This window comes from Setaria italica, chromosome VI (genome assembly GCF_000263155.2).
Source record: "Setaria italica strain Yugu1 chromosome VI, Setaria_italica_v2.0, whole genome shotgun sequence".
In the NCBI taxonomy this organism is placed as follows: Eukaryota; Viridiplantae; Streptophyta; class Magnoliopsida; order Poales; family Poaceae; genus Setaria; species Setaria italica.
In genome coordinates, this window is record NC_028455.1 from 8,007,522 (window position 1) to 8,028,363 (window position 20,842).

General features: G+C 42.6%; 2 protein-coding genes and 1 long non-coding RNA gene across 6 annotated transcripts; all 3 read right to left on the reverse strand.

Moving 5' to 3' along the window:
* Positions 1–7,624: 7,624 nt before the first annotated feature.
* LOC105914519 lies at positions 7,625–12,012 on the reverse strand. Of its 3 annotated transcripts, none has more exons than XR_002678307.1 (3): positions 11,472–12,012; positions 11,219–11,386; positions 7,625–11,077 (listed from the first exon to the last, which is right to left on the reverse strand). It is a non-coding gene; the product is annotated as an uncharacterized LOC105914519 (long non-coding RNA). The 3 variants fall into 3 exon arrangements; XR_001164257.2 differs by having other exon boundaries at positions 7,625–8,971; positions 9,415–11,077; positions 11,219–12,012; XR_002678306.1 differs by having other exon boundaries at positions 11,219–12,012.
* Positions 12,013–12,158: 146 nt separating this feature from the next.
* Positions 12,159–14,466, reverse strand: LOC101763033. Its single transcript, XM_004974455.3, has one exon. It carries the CDS (start codon positions 13,968–13,970, stop codon positions 12,501–12,503), a length of 1,470 nt encoding a protein of 489 aa, XP_004974512.3. The 5' UTR covers positions 13,971–14,466; the 3' UTR covers positions 12,159–12,500.
* Positions 14,467–15,416: 950 nt separating this feature from the next.
* LOC101760049 (E3 ubiquitin-protein ligase CHIP) lies at positions 15,417–20,152 on the reverse strand. Of its 2 annotated transcripts, none has more exons than XM_004972973.3 (8): positions 19,870–20,152; positions 18,583–18,650; positions 18,415–18,478; positions 16,940–17,011; positions 16,260–16,393; positions 16,046–16,175; positions 15,862–15,972; positions 15,417–15,780 (listed from the first exon to the last, which is right to left on the reverse strand). In XM_004972973.3, the coding sequence occupies exons 1-8, from the start codon at positions 19,990–19,992 to the stop codon at positions 15,655–15,657; spliced, it is 828 nt and encodes a 275-aa protein (XP_004973030.1). In that variant the 5' UTR covers positions 19,993–20,152; the 3' UTR covers positions 15,417–15,654. The 2 variants fall into 2 exon arrangements, with proteins under 2 accessions (XP_004973030.1, XP_022683103.1); XM_022827368.1 differs by having other exon boundaries at positions 18,579–18,650; positions 19,870–20,001.
* Between the last annotated feature and the right edge of the window lie 690 nt (positions 20,153–20,842).

The window sequence follows — 20,842 nt, forward strand, 5'->3', positions numbered from 1 at the left end:
TCCAAATCTAGAGTACAAATACAGCTCTTGGTACATTGTTCTTGGAGTTTCATGAGGTGCATACACCGTGCTGTTTAATTTTTATCACAAAAAATGTTTGTACTTTGTATTGGCCGGCCGGATTGCTTGTAGTGTAATGAGGCCGGTTTTGGTTTCTTCTCTCAACAAATAGGGCTGCATTACACGCCAGGTGTTGCCAAACACACGCACGCGCGTGCTTCCTTGTTGGTTTTCTAGTCGTCATGCTTTAAAATTTCTCACACGCGGCGGTGCCTTCTGGCACGTGTGCAGTGTGCCACCGTCGTGCATGGACAAATGTTGGCAGGCAGTTACTCAAAAACTTTGTAGGGAGATAAGAGGGGCTCTTCAGTGAAGCAGCAAAGAACCTTTCGGGAGTGATCATCTTCAAGCATGTAAAGAGAGATCAAAACCCGGTAGCACACGTGTACATGTAGCTCATAACAGAAGCATAAGTTGGTAGACTAGTCTTACTATTTTATTACTAATTATAAATCCATTTTGGAACCTCCATGCTAATCCTCGATGTGCAAGGAAAAAAACAGAAAATCTCCAAAATTCTTAAAAAAAAGTAAAATATCTGACCACCGAGACTCCTTCATAGTTGATAATAATCCATTAGATATACTTTCCTCAAAATCACTCAGCTTTACCTTATGGATAGTAACTAAAGTAACACATGTATATAAATTATCAATAATAACACAACTTAAATCTACATTTAAATGACCTTATCTATCATTATTAAAAATAAGCTAAAGTAATCTCGCAAATATGCATCTAAATTAGTCGTAAGAAATTGTAAACACCGCATGCTTTTAAGTTATACACTCTTGTAATTATTAATATGCAAAAGACCGACTCAAACATGCATGATTGTGTCACCACGAACCACATAATTAAAAATACATATTTAATTATATAGTATATGCGTGGTTGAAATTAAATTGGGAAGCCAAATATAGCTCATGGTAAGGTTTCAACAAAACACATATCCAAAACACACATGGCTACACTTAGGTGTGGCAAAAAGTGAAAAATCTTACTATTACTAATTGGAGGCTTCTTTTAAAGCCTCCAGGTGAAGCCACCTAGAATTCCTAGGTGAACACTCTAGAAAAAGAGAGAAATCCTAGAAATTCTCACAAAAAAGCAAAACATATGATCATTAATCGATAGATTCAAATCATCATAGCCATTAAATCTATTATGTTTTCTAAAAAATTACCCACCTATGCCATTATGAAAATAGCCTAAAGCAACCCCCCTAAATCTATATATAAATTACCCACCTCTGCTATTATATAAAATAAACTAAAGTAACCCCCTAATCTTCATCAAAATTACCCACTTACGCCATTATAAACAATATTTAAAATAACCCCCTAATTTGCAACCAAATTGCCCACCGCTATTACTTAAAAACTTAAAGTAACCTGTTAAATTTGCATCTATATTACCCACACATGCCATTATTAAAAATAACATGATAACCCTACATTTGAATCAAATAACCTTAATTAAAATATACAGCAATATATGATTCTAAATCGTCTATATCTTGCACTATTGGTATATGATATTATAATTAAGTTCTATACACATGATGTGTTACCATTTATAAAGATATAGAGGAAGTGATGAGAATATAGATTTTTATATTAAAATTGTATCACAAACTTAGGGTTCATTAAAAAAATTCAAGGTATGAAATTCAAGCACATACCTGTGATGCAAAGTGAAAAGTTAAAGATTATAAATGTGAATGAAAATATTATAGAGTAATTACTAACTAAAATCTATCACAATTGGATGAAGATAATAAGTATATATCTATTGTGTTTGAATATTTAACAAACGAGAGGTAGCTTATGGTAATAATTTTTTAGCAATGTAGTCCTATTTTTTTTCCATTGGAGACTCCGCATTAGTTCCATGAGACAAGCTAGAAAAAAAAGAGACAAATTCTCATAAAAATCAAAAATATCAAACACCAATCATGTAAACTCTAATAATCATAGCCATTGATCTATTATATTTTCTAAAAAGTTACCCACCACTATCATTGTGAAAATATTCAAAAATGAGCTCTAAACCTATATCTAAATTACCGAGCTCAGCTATTATAAAAAATAATCTAAATTAATCCCATAATCTTCATCCAATTTACTAATACATAATAAAGCATAACTTAAAATATCATTCTAAAATTTTATCTATATTACCCATGTAAGTTGTTATTAAAAATAACCTAAATTAAACATCTAAATCTTAATATAATTATCTTCACGTGCATCATACATAAATGTCAAAAATAAACTAATATATGATTCTAAATTACCTATTTATATCATTATTAATATAAAAATACTAAGTTCAAGTATATACACATGATGAGTGTCACCATTTAGACCATTTATACATGTACGTGAGGAATCGATGAAAAATATTGATTTGTATGCTAAACATAATGTATGGAGGATTGGAGGTGCGATACAAAATGGAAAAAGTATGAATATGGATGAAAAAGTGCATAGAGTAATTATTAATTAAAAATCAATCACAATTGGACAAAGGTAGGTACATATCTATATAAGTATTATGTTGATGTATTGAAAAAAAATAAGAGAGTAGTAGGCAATAAATTTTGATTATTATCTAGGAGTTTAATTTCTAAATAATTTTCAAATACAATAGCTTCTAAAAATATTAGCCCGTGCGGGAGCACGGTTGATGGACTAGTACTATTAACGAGAATTAAAGTCTATCACAAAAGTAAAGACGAGCATTGTGATAGAAAATAAATAAATGAGGGAGAGTGAAAAATAAGTAAATTTGATTAATTGTGGGATCAAAATTTATGAAAAGGATTACAGTACTTTTGGACGTATGGAACCGAGATCGATCGGTTCTAAGGAAGGAATCGTAAAAAAAAACAAATAAGAACCCAGCTAGGTTTTATTTTTTTGAGCGAAGTCAGGGAAGTCCTACCTATTTTTTATAATTTTTTTATTTCAAACTCGTTTAATTCGTTCTCACGGGGAGTCAAATCTGGACCTGCTAGATGCTACTCAAGTGCTCAACCACTGGACCAGAGGTTTTATACATTTGGTGAATGTCACCAAGAAAATAACCATGTAGAAAATGCTTTGCTAAATTGACTAGCTTGGCGACGAGGACAGGGGAGGAATCGTAGTACGAAGATACAGGTGATGATGGATCCGTGGTGAAAAAGTAGCTTGTTGGTTTTCGACCTTTTGAGAAACATCAAGGTACATATATTGTATCGATCAGTGAGTAGCTAGCTAGGAATGACACGGGCGGATCGATGAGATAACTTTTAGGGTACAACAGTGATGCGATGCGACGACGATCGTATCGAGCTCGGGGTACATGACCATAGCCTCGATATGGTACGTGTGTGTCGCCACACACATGTACACTTCGTGATCATATTCATACGTGTTCAAGTAACGAGAGTGACATGCCTTTATCTTACACGTCGGTGGCGGCCACTGATGATAAAGTCTGTGAGCAGCGGTACGTGCATCATGTGCATGGCTTCAGCTGGGATTCGATGAAATGTACTTGATTTAGGATAAAACATTTCCTTTTTCTCTGAAAGGTAGAGCATATATATAAAAGAATAAAAGATTTAGAATTAGGAGCGTACGTTAGTTTTTTCTAGATTTTTACTATTCTTCTCAAAACCACTTTTTGATTACTAGCTAGCTAGTATCTTGTACGAATTTGTAGTGTTTATGGATTTTGCAATTGTAAATTTTTCATATGTTGCCACTGAATGCTACCGCAATGTTCTTCTAATGTCCAGCTAGCCTATAAATTAAATAATCCTGGGTTTGCCACAGCTCGTCTTCACATAAGTAGATTATGCTAGCAGAATGGCAGACGAGCATTTGCATTCAGCCACGTACTTGCCGCTGAAAAGTCTGGTTCTTTAGACTTGATTGAAATGAAATGGCTGCAAAAGGGAGAAAAAAGGTCCTGCAGCGTGTCGACTGAGTTTATTCAGTCACATCTTGCAGTGCAGATGCCGTGCATGCAGCCACCCTAAGCATTTTTAATCTTTGGCGCTAGTACGGTGGGAATCTGATCACCGCTTGCTTGCATTTGTCTCTCCGTTTCTAAACCGTACGGCAGATTTTAAGCTAAAAGTATGTATGGTAACAATGAATTTAATTAGATTCGTTGTAGTTTACTTTACTAGACGTTAATCTCTTTTTTATTAGATGTTAATCTCTTTTTTATTAGATGTTAATCTCTTCTCTATAAATTTGGTTACCGAACAATTTTAACTTAGCAGGATATACATTGAAAATCATTTATATTCCAAGACAAATGTAGTACATCATTATGGCCGTCGTCCATGCCTCTGCGATGTGCATGAATGTGCCCCAGCACAAAGGGATCCATGATGCTGAGAGGCTGATCGAGAACAAGCTTTATTAAGAGTTTGTAGAAATAAAGATGTGAATGATGGCGACTGTGAACCGGGTCAGAAGATGTATCTTTCGAGAGATATGGGAGAGGCTAAGCTAGCTTCTCTCCACTCCTTTGGGTGTGCTTGCATTGGGGCCGGATTGCCATGCCTCGACCCCTACCCTGTCCCCCTCCATCTCATCCCAGCCCAAATGGGGAGTGGCACCATCCTCGAATGTGACAGGAAGCATCCATCACAACCCTACCAGCAAACTGACCACCGACTCGTTGACAACCAAAACAAATAGCACTAGCACAATGCTAGCATCTCCTTACATTCATGAGTCATGACATTGCATTCTGGGCTTGTGGCTGTATTTAACCAAGGATAAATCCAAACATGTCTTCAATTCTTGGAATTAATGTCCTAGGAAAGAATACCCATTATTTGCAAGAAACAAATTTTAAAGGGAGAAGAATCCAACAATTTTAGAGAGTGCTAGTGGCCTAGGGACCGAGCAGCAGCATGCTGCTTTTTGGATAGAATAACAGGCAGCAGCAGCCACGCATGCCGGCATGGGGCCTGATCAACTGATAATGCCCTATTGATCAAGAAAGAATAAGCTAGCTGCAAGCTGATGGACTCTCGATCCCTAAGGGTTTGTTTGGTTGTATGCACCATATACCATATGATGTATGTATGAATGATATTGAATGGTGAGGTTCAACCAATGTGCTTGTACCATATGGCTCACTCTTATTAGTAGAATAATGTATTAGGTGGGATGACTTCATCCTAGATGGGATGGTATAATTAAAAAAAAAAGAATCATTATTATTTTGCACCATTCCATACATAAACCATATAGCCAAACAAACATACTTAGTGTCGCAGTAGGTCCATGGCCCCGATGGCTATAGGGACGGCTCGAGCAAGAGTCGTGATCAGCCCAAGACAAAATCACGCAGCAAATCTCTAGCCAAGGCCACACGCTTCACACTGCCTTTTTCTGGTAACGTCGTCATTAGGCATTAGCTTTTGTTGCTGCGCACCCCGATCCCATCGAGAGGCTGGTTCTGTGTGCACGTTCCTAGCTCCTAGGCAACAAAAGAAGCTTAGTGTGATGCAAGGGGACGACGGAGAGGATGATAGCTTCGCTGCTGGACCCCACCACCGCCACGGCGGTTGAGCCGTCACGAGCTCACGACGTACGACGCCGCCTGGTGCTGACTTCCAGTTGCTCGGAAATTCTCAGCTCTGGGCCGCCGCCGACCGCCGTCGTGGTTGGCCGGCCGGCAGGAAGAAAGCAGACCGGCCGGCAGAGCTATCACCAACACCTTGGCACCTTGTCGAAATGGGAGGTCGTACCAAAGGCAATGGCGATGGAGAAGGGAGATGTTACCTGTCTCTAAAAGTGAGTTCGGCTCATTTAGCGCTCTGCTCATTAGTTTCTATCTAGGGGCCGGCAGATGGTATCTCTCTCTCCCCCTCTCTAGAAAAAGAAAGTCTCTAGGAAAAGAAAAGTGGAGAAGATACGCTACAAAAAGATAAAATCCTAGAAGTAAACTCTAGGTGTAAACATCAACCGCCATTCTAGGTGTAAACATCAACCGCCATTGTGGATATAAGGACCCTATTTATTTGAGATTATAATCCATTAGATTATTAGATTATGTGTAAAGGGTAGTATAATAAAAGATCATATTGGGACCACATTGGGATTGCAAATAATCTGAAATAAGCTAGTGGTCTGGCTTATATACTCCCTCCGTCCCACAAAGACTGTTCGTTTAGAAAATTTTAGACAAGATAGTAGCAATGTTAAAAGTCCAAAGTACCCCTAATAACTCTTCTTAATCGGATGGATTAACAAGTAGAATTAATTATACATATACGCTTGCAATAATTGTCGGACCTATTAGCCTTCCTTGTTTAGCGAGTTTGGCTCGAGCATCGATAGTGGGAGTAAATGATCGATTCGTTTATTGAACCAGAAGGTATTATGAGGACCTTTGTTGGATGGTCTGAAAGTTATATAAACACTCTTTGTGGAACAAGTTTTGGAAGCTAAACGAACAGTGTCTTTCGGGATGGAGGGAGTAATCTAGAAGGCAAACAAATAGGCCCTTTCTAAATTAACCACCTTTATTTTCCGTTATAAAAATATAACCCTCGAAATATGGATCTAGAATGCCTATCTCTCTACCGCTAATGAATGGTAATCTCAAGCAACCCCCAACACTTTGCCATTGTGAAAGTCTCAAACGCATCCGTCTCCAAAGCTAACTTCAGATTCACCCAGATTCAGACTGATTCAGCATGAAGAGCCCCTTGACAGTACTGCAACTTCCCGGCTACTGCTATCATCACATCACCCTGCGAATCTCTGATGGCATGGCCCAAAGCTCCCTCACCAGTCACCGCTACTCTTCTTGTGAAAAGCTCCATCAGTATTGGTTTTCAGGACATCTACCGGTGGGCGCCTCCAACAATATCCTTTTGTCTCTGCGATCTGACAGACATTTGTTGGCCTTCTCCTATTTTTCAGAAATTCGTCAGTGTACTTCCACCATGCATTGCCACATACTACTGCTGTATGCAGGAGAAGGAGCAGAGGATTGGTGGCGACTCCAATCCCTTTCCTTCTAGATCAATTTCCTCCCAGATCTTCAGTACCCATTTACGTCTTGTTTGGATCCGTCCAACTAGCTAAACTTCAGAAACTTTTTAAAATTTAGCTAGGGGTATTTGGATCTACCAACTAAATGATAGTTAAAGAGCTATTTGTCTATTCTAGCCCCTCCCAATTTAGAAACTTTTCCCAAGGAAGGTGGGGTAATTTGGTTTTAACAGTTTAGCTAAGTTTAACCGGCTAAACTTTAGCTGAGTCCTGTTTAGATCCATAGCAGCTAAATGTAGCCAGCTAAAATTTAGCTGGTGGATCCAAATAGAGCCTTACACTTGAAAAAAAATGACATTGTTATTTAACGCATGTTTTATTTTTAAAAAAATTACCGTGCGTTGCTACGGGCAGTAAAATATTTCAGTGCAATATGAAGAGCATAGGAAATATGGTGTTGATCTACTTAACGTGTTGTTTAAGGCTCATTGAAATCCACAAGCATCAACATTGGCGTAATAGTGATAAACCAAGCATAAACATAGTATACAAAAATAGTTAATTCAAGTAAAATTATAATCCAACACCATGTCTCAGTTCAAGTTTAACACAACACTTGAAACTGAATATACATTTGCTCTTTGCCTTATGTCCAACTATAGTAACGATTCAAGCTCACTGAACCAAACGGCCTGAACAGACCCTAGATAAACAACCAGTCCTGAAAATACCAGGACAGTACCTTCCCCAAAGCCCAGTCAGCAGAATCAAAGTAAGCTCTTTCATGGTCCTCATATGAAACTTTAAACATAGGTAAGAGGACATGGACATTAGAGACAAAAATAAATTAACTTCTCTTGTTATGGTGAATGCATACCATCTCTTTCATTGTGATCAAAAGCTTCTACTTTCTCATCAGATGTAACAGAAATCTGACATAAATCTACTTTCTCAGGACAAATACGGAATTCAGACATAAATCTTGATATGATGAACAATATCAGTGTATAGGATACATACAGATCACTACATCCAAATAATAGACTATTTATGACTTAGATAGGACCAAAGTTATAATTCTGATATGAATAGCTTAAACTCCTCACTAAATATTTGACTACTCTTCCACCTGGAGCTTAACAGTAAAGACCGCGGTAATAGTGAAAATGGTGCAAAGTATGAGGCTTATGAAATATGGTGCTCCTTCCAACCTACATGAGTCATTCTAATTCTAAATTCACCCCATAGTTAAAGTTGAGTGACATATATTACCCAAAACATGCATACCAACGGACCTGCTTTGCTCCAAAAAAAAGAAGGAAAAACAGATGTCAAAGAAAAGGAAAAAAAGAAAAAAAATGACCATATTTGGATGAGAGCGGGTGTCAGTGTCCAAAAGTCATAAGCATATGAAGGGAACATGAAGTGGTGGAAATAGTCAATTCATAAAGAAAAAGATTTGGCATACCACTGAATTAGTATAAGTAAGAAATTATAGCAGCTGTTCCTGTAAGCACCATTCAGCTAGACACATGTTTCTGTATCAGAAAAAACTTAATACTTTTAACAGCTTTTTTATCACCATTGTGATCACTCAACACATTTGGCAAGCCATTCATTTAGCGATTTCACTATCCTGCCTATCAAGAACAGGTGTATTTACAAAAAAGTAACTGCTGTGTCAAACAGATTCGGGATGTTCTACACCACCAGTTACTGCATACAAACAGTCAATACTGCAATTCAAAATTCCCATATATAACAACTAAATTCTATGCTACAACTCTATAGAGTTCACAATTCAGTTCTGTAATGAGGAGAAGCCAGATTAGTCTGACCCTGTCAAATTCTGAAAGATCCAAAACCCACCAATGCTAAGCATGCTGATCACCCTACAAAATGGCCACACATGTCAAACACTAAAATAAGATATATAGCTTTGGTTATCACTGACCACATCTTGACCATTCCATAGGCACAATGAAATGGAAATAGTAAGATCAATTGAGAAAGTTTGCATTCTACTATGTACAACCTAACTAAAAAGCCAACACGGCAAACAAAGAATCACCCATGCAAACGGCACCCGAGCTAATACAGTTGTTTGCTGTACTTTCAGTTTATGAGCTGAAAACTAATCTAATGGACTACCACAATTTGGCAAGCTTTCAGTCTATGAGCAGCAAGAAATATATATAGCTCAATTGAAAGAACAATCGCTAAGCCAACAATCAGCAAAGAGCTCACAATCATATCTTAGCACTCTTGTCGTGCCATTCGGCCATATGCATTTTAATACATGTGGAAGCCAATTTCACAAACAAGTAGTAAGTACCTCTGAAAAACAATATGCTCATACTTTGCATTGTAGCTTATGTCATCACACTGCATGAAGTAATCAGATAAAGCCATCAGTTTATCATACATTCATACAAGGGATCAATATTGCAACACAAGATGAAAACAAAATATTCATGACAATGTAGCACAGCTGGTTTGGAATATGTGCCCACCACGTTTTGTAAAAAAGACATCTAGAATTAAATATAGGCTCATAAGGAAATTTAACCCTTGTTCCCTAAAATCATCAGGGCGATTTCCCCTCCCTGCGCCTGAGTTATCAGCCGGCCCTTTATCCCTAAAATCTCTGAAGTCCCCTTCTTAATTACGGAGATAATGGAAAAGGGATAAAGGATAATATATTTGCCTTTGTATTGATGAGATAATGGGAAAGGGATCAAAGCATTGTCATCTCATACGTTCCCTGTTTTTTTGGGAACTTACAGCATTTGCAATATGAAGCTGTAATACACTAGGATAGTAGGATAAAATGTGATGCTTCACCATATAATTCAGAAGATAGTAAAATATTGTCCAATGATAAAGTAGGCCTCATGTAGTGTACGATAAAACATCAGGGTATTTTTATCAAGCTAATATTCCCTACCAGAATACAACCCACCTTCTCAGCTCCATGCCGATTGAATTGGACAGAGATCTAATCAGGCTTCTAAGATCTTATGACAATCGGGACCAATAAATTTCTTATCAACTAAAAATTATATTAGAAACCAAATCAAAAGGCTTAGAATACAAATGCTTGCCACTTGCAGGAAGATCAGAAGAATCATTTTGTTTTTCCATTCTAACAAACTTTACTTCATTGTGTATATGTAACCTAATGCTATTGAAGAGAGTAGCAGCATCTTACTGCGGCAAGTAACTCATGACCGATTAGGGAAAATAGGTTAACAACATAAAGTGTGGTTCATATGATGGGACATTATTAATCTGATTAGTACAGTTGAAGTGAGAAGGAAATACTGATATAAGCTGCAATAAGCAAGCTTACCTTGCTTTTGTGTGACAGAACGTTAACCTAATAATCTCTCACTTAAAATAAATTAAAATGCCAAATAGTACACAAATAATAGAATGGGTTTTACAATTCCAAAGCACAAACTAATCTTACAATTATTCAGGAAAAGGATCAATAAGAAACAGCCTAGTGCAGGAAGCAAGAGATAAATTGGTCTTGCAATAAAGAGGAAAGAAACCAACACACCCATGTGGTGAACATAATAATATAAAATATAAAAAGAAAATGCAGTATAGTTAAGAGGATGTAGAAATGCCTAGAAGAATTTGTTTGAACTTACCATTGTCCATGAAATGAGGCAGTATGTGCAGTCCACTATTCATGTAAAAAAGTTTATGCGCTGAACAACCCTTCAGGTCAAAGGCGAACCAGATTTTGTGCCCCTAATTCGAGTAAGCAAAATGATAAAACAAGAAGGAAAGCATCAAATTTTCACCTGGAGCAGTGGAGCACGTAGTCTCCAACCATTCTTTAAAACTCTCCTCCATTCTGCTCACCTCCTTAAAATCTATAAATTGAGGGATGAGTTCCTTGGCCTCCGATCCATATTCTTCAGGAGCATGCAAATCCCACTCTCTTCCTCACGGCTTTTTAATAGAGCGGAATGCAGTTTGGCCACCTACATGAAGGGGATTTAGACCAGCGGCTGCTCAGTTCCAAATCGTGCGAAGAACAAGATCTAAAATCCATGTGGAGTAACTGTAGCAGTGGTGGGACGGCTTCGCGATGGTTGCATCAGTGGTGGCGCGGCGGCCCTTACCAGCGCGGCGACGTTTCACGCAAGGTGATGACCAAGGCACCAGATGTCGTCGGCGCTCTCCTGGCCCTCCCCTTGCAGGATGGTACCTTGGCCTGCACGAGCGTAGGCAAGCGCAGGTGCGGCGGTCGCCCTCACGCCCGTCCTCCGTGCCGGACTGGAGGAAATCGGCTGCAGACGAATGCGGGGGAGGTGCGGCGGATCAGTTAAGCATCATGTGAATTTCAAGACAGGAATTTTGATGGGTGAGGAGCACCTCGATGGGGATGGATGGGCGACTAGATTGGGGCGCCACCCCTCCCACTGTACAGGATCCGCCGCCGGGATGGATCGGGGGGCACCGCCTCTCGCTGTCGAAGCGCCGCCACTCTTGACGGCGGCGGCGGCGCAGGTGTTGCGGCGGCGGTCGGTGTGGCAAAATCCTGAACGACGGCATCGGTGTTGCGGCGGCAGTGGTGTCGGTGTTGCGGCGACGGCGGCGGCGGTGCTAGAGGATCTCACGGCGGCGGCGGCGGCGGTGTTTTGCAATGGAGGCCGATGGAGATGCAGGACGGGGAACCCTGGACGGCGGCGGCGGCGTTGCTGCGATGGGGAGGGAAACTGGACCAGGGAGTTGGAGGCGGAGAGAGTTGGCGGAGGGAGGGCGATTGATCGTAGGGCCAGTGCTGCGTCGGGGTCTCGTCGGGCCGAGGGACGGCTCGAAGCCAACCCCGAGGATCGACGGCGGAACGCGGCGGGCGCGGACGCGGGCGCGTTTGCAGGCAACGGAGGGCCGCTAATCGATCGAGGCGGACCGAATTTTTACTCGGTTTTGTTTTTTTAGCTGTAGAGATTTAACACATGTTTGTCAACAACACAAGCAGGCAAGCAGCATATCTCTCGCACTCGCTCACTGTCACAGTGGACCCACACACACACACACACACACACAACCCCCTTACAGATGGGCCACGGCCAGCAGCCCAGCACATCACACGCGCTCATGTCTTGGTTTATGGGCTGAAACTTAATTAGTAGGAGATGTCGTCGTGGGCTGCAACTTTACGGGCTCGTCCAACTTCCTAGGCCCACAATAGCCAACCACGAATCCACGATCCACTTGAAGGTAAATTGTTCCTCTCAAAAAACAAAAAACTTGAAGGTAAATTGTTTCGTTGTGACACATGGAAATCAAGCTGCAGCTTATAATTAATTACTCCGTAACTGCGAGTTGTGAAATCCTTCCATGGCCGTTGTTCTTGGTGGTGATCTGAGCCCGAGCTCCGTCCGGCGGCCGTCAAGCACGTCACCTCCTGGGCTTCCGGAGCAGCGCGGAGATGTACCACTCGTCCATCTCGACGCCCCGGTCGAGCTTCCGCCCGGCGTTCCACCGGAGCTTCTCGAACCCGATCCGCTCAAACATGGGCACGTACGTGGCGTCCAGCTGCGCCCCCAGGCCGAAGAAGTGGTCGAGCCAGAACACGCCGCCGGGCCGGAGCACCCGGAACACGTCGAAGAGCGCGAGCTCCAGCACCGCGTCGGGGATCCAGCCGCTGAGCACGTGCATCGAGTGCACCAGGTCCAGCGCCCCGTCCGGGAACGGCAGCCGCGCCGCCACGCTCAGGTGCATCGCCACCAGCCCCCGCGACGCGATGAAGCCGCAGAACGGCCCGTCGAAGTTCATCGACGTCGTCACCACCGTCACGCCGCGCTCACGCATCCGCGCCGCGAAGGTGCCCGTCCCGCCGCCGATGTCCAGCCCGATCCGCGCCGTGCCTTTTGGAAACGTGGCGAGCACGCCGTCGATGGTGTAGTCGAGCGAGTTCTCCTCCCGGTCGTCGTCGTCGTCGTTGTTGCCGGCGCGGCGCATCCAGCGGTCCTTCTCCCGGCCGCGGAGGTCGAAGCAGTCCTTGCAGTCGTAGCTGCCGCCCTTGGCCTTCCCGCGGTTCACGAGGCAGGAGTAGTTCTTGCAGGTGTACGCGTCCCAGACGACGCTGGTGTCGGGCGGGATCGCCCACAGGCTCGCCGGCAGCGGCGCCGGCTCCACGTACCCGGCGGGGGTGCGCGGCCGGCACCGGCGGCGCGGCAGCGGCTCGCACCCCTTGAGCATCAGCCGCTGCGCGAACGCCTCGTCGGAGGGGCACTCCCCGCCGGCGGTGTAGTTCATGTACCGCTCCAGGTCGCCGCGGTGCCGGTGGCACGCCTGCCCCACCGCCGGGAACATCACCTCACCGCCGGCGCCGGGCCGCCTGTGCGGGCCGACCGCCCACCGAAGCTCACCACCGGCGGGGAGGTCCCGCTCCCGCCGCCACAGCCCGCCGTTGGCCGCCGCCGCCTGCCGCTGCTCCTCCCGGGCGGCCTCCATGTCGCGCTTGGCGGCCGAGCCGCCGCCCAGGATGGCCTCGAGCTGCTTGTTGGCCGCGGTCAGGCGGTTCGACAGGTCCACCACCTCGGCGTGGCTGGCCGCGAGCGCCAGGCCGGTGAGGTTGAGCTCGCGGAGCAGCTTGGACGAGCCCCACGCGTGGACGGCCGCCGGGTAGCGCCTGCCGACGTGGGCGTGGAGCGCCGCGCCGGCGCCGGAGAAGACGAGGATGGACGCCGCGTTCGTCAGGAACAGGAGCACCACCACGGCCCTCGACCTCCTCTGCTGCTGCTGCTGATGATGCTGGTCTGGTCTGGGCTTCTTGCCAATGTCGTAGTCCATGCTCCCCATGATGCAACAGCAGCAATGTATGAACCCTTTTTTTGCTGGATACGGCGACAAGTTTGATGCCATGGCGCGTGGTGTTTATAGATGTGTGGATTTGGCAAGTGTAGGTGACGACCAAGGGAGGAACAATTGGAGGAGAGGTTTCCAGACTTGCGGCCTGTTCGGCTGGACTTATAAGCCAGCTGAAAAGTTGAAACGTCTAATTTATTGTGAAAGAAAAATATTGTTTGGATGCTTGAGGAGTGAACAAAGCAGAGATGGTGCCTGCGGCCCTGTGGGTGTGTATTCATTTGCAACATGGAGTGGTGGTCAACACGTACACCTTGCCATCTCGGCACGCCTCGCAGCACTCTGTTGTGATGTGTGAGGGTAGGACTGAAGATGACAGGCCACGGTGGTGCCACGATGGTTTGCTTCGCCATGAAAATGAAGAGCCTGTGTGCATCATACACACCAAGCTAGTCAAACTCTTGGAAGAGCTCGAAGCAATTGCAGAGCCCTCCTTTGTCCCCTGCCTGCTTTCGAGCGAGGGAAGGCACGGGCCACCGGGGGGCCAGCTGCAGGTATATTCCCAACCCAATTTAGCACTCGTTACAAAAAAAAAAAAGGTCTACAAGAACTGAAGATGCAGTCAGCAACTCGGAACCATATGCATTTGTTATCAACATTGTGCATCAGAGGAATCTTGACCTGGCAAAGCTAGCCAGCCATATCACAAGCCTAAGCTCATGCCTATCAGCTCACCCTAAAACCTCTGATAATAAAAAGCAGAAAGAGCAAGACAAAACAATACAACAATTCCCTCCTTGTTTACTTCCCTCCAAACTCCCAACTTTGACACTATGTAAAAAGAAGATTCCCCATCACATTAAACTTGCGGTACATGCATGGAATACTAAATGTAGACGAAATCAAAAACTAATTGCACAATTTTGTGTACTTTGCGAGGCGAATCTTTTGAGCCTAATTAGTCAATATTTGGACAATAATTCACAAATACAAACGAAACGTTATAGTGTCGCATTTATGGCAAAATGCCAATTTTGCAACTCCCAACTTGGGAAGTAAACAAGGCCTCCGTAGGTTTAATCCAACGACATTATAGCAACAGGATCATTTTGATGTAAGACTGCAAAAAGTGCCCATGAGGCCTGCAATCTAAGGTACAGCCTACAGCGACTGCTGCATGTCCCTGTTGCAGTAAACCTGTGGACTGTCGCACTCAGTCTAAACACACTTGCAGAGCTATGTATGATTCACTATGACATTGACAAATGAAAATCAAAGTCATGCATTCGCTTGCGACGGGGATTGCTTGGGAACCCCCCTACTGCAAGCAGCACCTTTTAGCAAATGGCTCACAACCTTCAACTATCATGATTCCTACCTAAGAAAGTAATCCACCTATCATGCCTATAGATCAATAAACCAATATAGTTCCAATCACAATTTCCCCCCTCCCTCTAGGCTCTTCGCAGGCAAGCCATTCTAAATCTGGTAAGAGCACAGCAGTGAGGAATTCAGATAGCCAGCTTCACTGGCATTGTCTATTGTTGAAAATTCATATTATAACAACCATCTCATATGTACAGACAGATCGACTGGAGAAGGGGAATCTGTACACATCCATCCCAGGTTAAAACTTCTCCCCCAACAGTAAAAAGAATTTCCACCAACTGTCAAAGACGAAAATAGCCAAAACCCCTATTGCTAATATTACCTCCAACCTTGTATGTAAACAGTAAAGCAATCATCTTATCTTGTAAGCCCAACCATGCTCGCTCAAAAATGCATGTACAGCTTCCTTGATGGCAAGATTCGGAACTAGCTGGTGTGGTTCAAGCGCCTCACGGGTCAAAGGGTCAAACTTCCCCACCTACAAATTAGGAGAGTTCATAATTTTGACACATAAAACACTAGTGTACTGTGAGAAATTGTTGATGTTCGTGTCAGTTACCGTTTGAAGATGGTCAAGAAGTACAGCCCTCTCATAAGTAACTCCACTTGGGGTGATCACTGGGTCTCTGAAGGTATCAAGTGTAATTTTGCAGCAGAGATGATCAGGAACCTGAAAATAAATAAATTGAATGATTAGACCAGTCAAGGCAACCAAGTAAACGTCATCTCAGGCAGGTTAGTACTTCTGCTGGAGTATCAGCCTTTGCAGCTTTCTTGAAAACTTCCTCTAGCTCATTTAGCTGTTCTTCAGGTTCATCTGCAGCTGGATTACCAAGGCTATTGTAATTCCTAAGAGCTTGTTTGCATTCTACCCTGTAAAACGATGAACAGATACATTAGGGTACTAGAGTACACCCCTGTGATACTAATTGAACAACACAGAAAATCTTCACTTACTTCAGCTTCTGCAATTGAAAGGCTCGCTCTCTTGATAAGCCTTCCCATTCGATGTATTTTGCTTTAGAAAGCTCTTGCCAAATCTCTTCAACCATGTAGCTTGCAGGATGTGCACCCCTTCCTAGCTCCAAGGACTAGTTTTGAAAATGTTTGGTTCATCAGTAAAAACAGAATAAAGAGAATTTGAATTCTAACTGAAATAACATAATCATCTGAAGAAAACTGGATTAAATGAGACATTCATAATTATGGTTTTCCTGTTCCTGTAGTTGTTGCACTAATTCTTGATTCTGGTTAAGATCAGAGTTTTCATCTTTATCAGATCAAGAGAACTAGGACAGGGCATCTTGATATTAATATTTTGTTAAGAATGGTTTGCCAATCCTGTGCTTATACGACTTATATTGTACATGACAGGATGGAACAGGAACAAAAGCCAGCACGTTCCCCACAAAAAAAAGAAGGAATAAAGGCCAGCTTAAGGCGAAGTTGGACCATGACCCCACAAGTAGAACAATATTTTATTTATACGTAGTTGAGGTAACTGAGGGAGGTCATCAACTTAGTAAAGGAATAGAAGTGGTCAGCTTAAGATTAATGATTGGTAAAAATGGATTGTGCTAGTAAATGAGCAAAATAATACAAGCACACCCTAGGGCAGGAGGGAGTGAGAGAGATACCTTCTCCAGTGCTTTTATTCCTTCAGACAATCTTTGGCTGTTGACAAGTGCTAGGCCCAGCATGTAATGTCCCTGCCAACAAAGTAAATAAGTTATCATCTAAAGAAAAGAGACTAGGAGATGAGTATAAATATGATGTTTTCCTCATCCATTAAAAAAAAACAACTACAGTGAGTGCTTAATGTGAGTGTGTTCCCCTGACTTTAGTTACCCCCACAGTGCCACCGCAACGTCAACAGTGAATTAAAGACCAATGTCAAAATGGTTACACACAGTGAGTTCAGTACTCAGATTGACCGAAGTTAACAGACAAGTAACAAACATATTCTATAGTGTTTGACTTCGCTTCTGTTCCTTCTCTTAACTCCAGAATAGTGGATCCCAAGACTTAGGGGGTGTTTGGATACCCCATACTAAAGTTTAGCACCCGTCACATCGGATGTTTGGATGCTAATTAGAAGTATTAAATATAGGCTAATTACAAAACTAATTGCACAAATGGAGTCTAATTCACGAGACGAATCTATTAAGCCTAATTAGTCCATGATTTGACAATGGGGTGCTACACTAACCATTTGCTAATGATGGATTAATTAGGCTTAATAGATTCGTCTCGCGAATTAGCATAGGGTTTTGCAATTAATTTTATAATTAGCTCATGTTTAGTCCTTCTAATTAGCATCCGAATATCTGATGTGACACTGCTAAAGTTTAGCACCTAGTATCCAAACACCCCCTTAATTACAAACATATCTTACATGCTCTATTGCAAATCAAAGTGTATATGTTTGAAGCATATCTTACTGACTCATAGAGCAAGTCAGGATCATTCTGCTAAAGTCAGAATTCTAGCCCCCATTTTTTGCAACAACTTCAAAAAATAACAAAGGACTTTCTACCTATTGGAAAATCAGACTTATGGAAAATTCAATTCAAGTGGAACGAGGCAAACAGAAACAAGCTCAGCAACTGGATTAATCTAGTACACCCTGTTTGCAAGCGGACCTTCCATCTGAGAGACAACAACAGGTGCCTCAGCTTGTTCATGTGGAATCAAGTCCAGTTTCACGTTGTGCTAAGCCACATAATCCAGCTGGCAAGTACAATCTTCCCAATTCTATTAAAGTAATTTCATTGGCTCTGAAGTAGAGACATTTAGATATCTTTAGGCATAGAGTGTGTCAAGAAGTGGAAGTAAACAGATCCTTTTTAAAAAGCAGCTCATCTCCACAGTACCAAATGAAGCCTAACTCAACTAGCATGTTGATGTGTGCAGAAGGTGAAATACTAACATGAATACTAAATCTGTTACATATTTGGTCAAGAAAAAAAAGTGATGGGGAATGAAATGTGTTTCCAAATGAGAAAACGATGTCCTTATAATGCACAGTACATTTCTCAATAATCAGCATGCCCACATAGTCAGCACTGAACAAAACACACAAAAAATAGTTAAAGACAGATCAAGTCATCACCTTAACAGATTGGCTGTCAAGCTGGATAGCCGTTCTACAGTCTTCCTCAACCTTGGCCCACTCACTGGCAAATTCAATAGGAACACAGTATGGTGTAAACACTTTGATTGCACATTAAAATTGATAAGTAAAATGCAACAACCAAAAAGGACTAGCAATTTTACAGACTTCCGCTTCTTATAGCAAAGTGCCCGGTTGGTCCAATATACTGCAACATTTGGGCAGAGAGTGATGGCCTGTCAACCAAAATAGACAATGAAGTTAGCAAAGGACGTGCAAGATATAAAGAGATTTAACTAGAACTGCCATCATTTTTACTAACATATAGTTTATCATAGATTCATACACGCTTTCACTACAACTGCCATCATTTTAAAAAGGCCAAACAAGTGGGACTATCAAGGTGGACAGGTAAGCTTTAGTCTTGGGTCCCGTTTGACACAGCTCTAGCTCTTAGCTCCAAGTCAGATTTAGAGTTTATAAACTAAAATAAAGTAGTATACAAATCTATTTCTGTCGGAATTGAATCAAAAGGATTCACATAAACAGTCCCAATGTAGCCCCAGCTCCAGTTCCATGAGAACTTGGACATAGGAATACCCAGCTCCAAGCTGGAGCTGTGCCAAACAGTCCTTTACTTGAATGGCTAAAACCAAATCATTCAATGTTCCGTTCATTAATATAAAATTAATATTTAATAATCCTGTGATTCACAAGCATAACAATTCTAGAGGCTTCTGATGTTTGTACAACCTGGTATATGATTGGAACATTTTCCTGCCCACTCTCCATCAATTCTTTCACTCCCCAACCAATTTCCATGACTAGCACTAGATGTCTAGCAAATTACAAATACAAGCAACAGCCCATTAGCATTGTATAGCCCCACAAGGCCACAATACCTTGAAAGGTAAAATGCTTTTCAACTTGCATTGTGCTGCAGAGACTCTTGACTAGATAGCAGACATCTAGTATGTTTTAAATAAATGGACTACTCCAGATAGCAAGAAGCAATACGTGTAATCAGTAATCAAACCGCTCAACTGCCCAGTGCAAACAAGCTTACAACAATTGGTTAACTCGAAACTAGTACCACAAGATATCACGTTAACCATCCTGACCAGCAATGTCAACACCACAAATCAACTTATCTAGCCATGGTTACTAGTAGTACTGGAAGCAATTTCAGAGAATTTAGTAAAAAATCAGACAATTCAGCAAACATCCAGAGAATTTATCAGCGTCACGTTACAAACGCACAGCAGGCCTTCGCGGAATGCACTAGCATCACTGTCTCACTGATACATCGCTGCACAGCGCATCGATTGAACAGGAGAAAACAAAAACCGACGCCTAACAAATGGAAACGGCAAGCGTAACCGGCGAATCAGGCGGCACAATCCGGCGCCGGAAAGCTCGCCCCGGCGGTAGCGGGTCGCGGCGGGCCACGCTTACCCCTGTGTAGGCGTCGATGGCGGCGCTGAGGCGTTCCTTCCTGAATAAGGCGTTGCCCTCCTGCTTGAGCCGGTCCGCCTGCCGCTGCGACTCCGCCCCGCTGTCCGCCGGCGCCGGCGCCATCTCCGGCGGCCCGCACTCGCCTCGCGCTCGTGAGAGGAAGGGGGTGGGCGGGGAGGAGGCGCGATTTGCTCGTGTGGGATCGTGGCGTGCGCCTGGCGGCTTCGTTTTTTGGTGGGGAGTGGTGGAATGGAAGGGAAGAACAATTGCAAGGGACCCGAGGCGAGGGAGGCGAGGGCCGGGTGGGTGGGGGGACGCGGGGATGGGTGATTTTTTGCGATGGGGTCCCTGGATTTGACTATGTGAGGGCTTAATAGCGAAAAGTAAATAAGAGACGTGTACGTGCTGAGAGTCTGAGACGTATGGTAAGTGGTTGAAGGGCTTGATCACAAAAACCATCCATAGCATGCAATTCAATTTGACTACTATCTAGAAATATACAAGTTTCTACATGGAATTCACAGCTTATAGATGATGAAACCAACAAGAAAGACAAGTGAGATGACATAAAAGGATTTTGATGTGAAGTGTACAGGTAGCTTGTAAGCTTGTATCATGTATTGATGCGTGCAATTATCTTTTACTTATTTGTCAAAAGTTTAACCCCAATATACTAAAATTGCATACTCGTTGTTCGCAATTTGAAATAGTCATATTTCATAGAGTCATCATGTGTGGAAGTCTATTAAATTGATATTTTACCACTGTTGCTTTGCTATATTTATTGATCATATTTCTTTAATTATAATAAACATCACATCACTTGTTATCTTGCATCATTTGCTTAGTTGCTTTGATCAGAGGATCCAATTGTTTGCTCTATTATTTTTATCCATCCTCAATTCCTTATTGTACAGGTTACAAAGGGATTGTCACTACAATTCAAATGATGCATTCACCTCATTCATGTTAA

Excerpts from the sequence above, each read along its gene's own strand:
- LOC101763033 (XM_004974455.3), bottom strand. The coding sequence starts at position 13,970 with ATGGCATCAAACTTGTCGCCGTATCCAGCAAAAAAAGGGTTCATACAT.
- LOC101760049 (XM_004972973.3), bottom strand. The coding sequence starts at position 19,992 with ATGGCGCCGGCGCCGGCGGACAGCGGGGCGGAGTCGCAGCGGCAGGCG. Across the intron at positions 18,651-19,869 it reads CCATCGACGCCTACACAGGG|GCCATCACTCTCTGCCCAAA; the intron begins GTAAGCGTGGCC and ends TTTGGTTGACAG. Across the intron at positions 18,479-18,582 it reads CTTTGCTATAAGAAGCGGAA|TGAGTGGGCCAAGGTTGAGG; the intron begins GTCTGTAAAATT and ends TGAATTTGCCAG.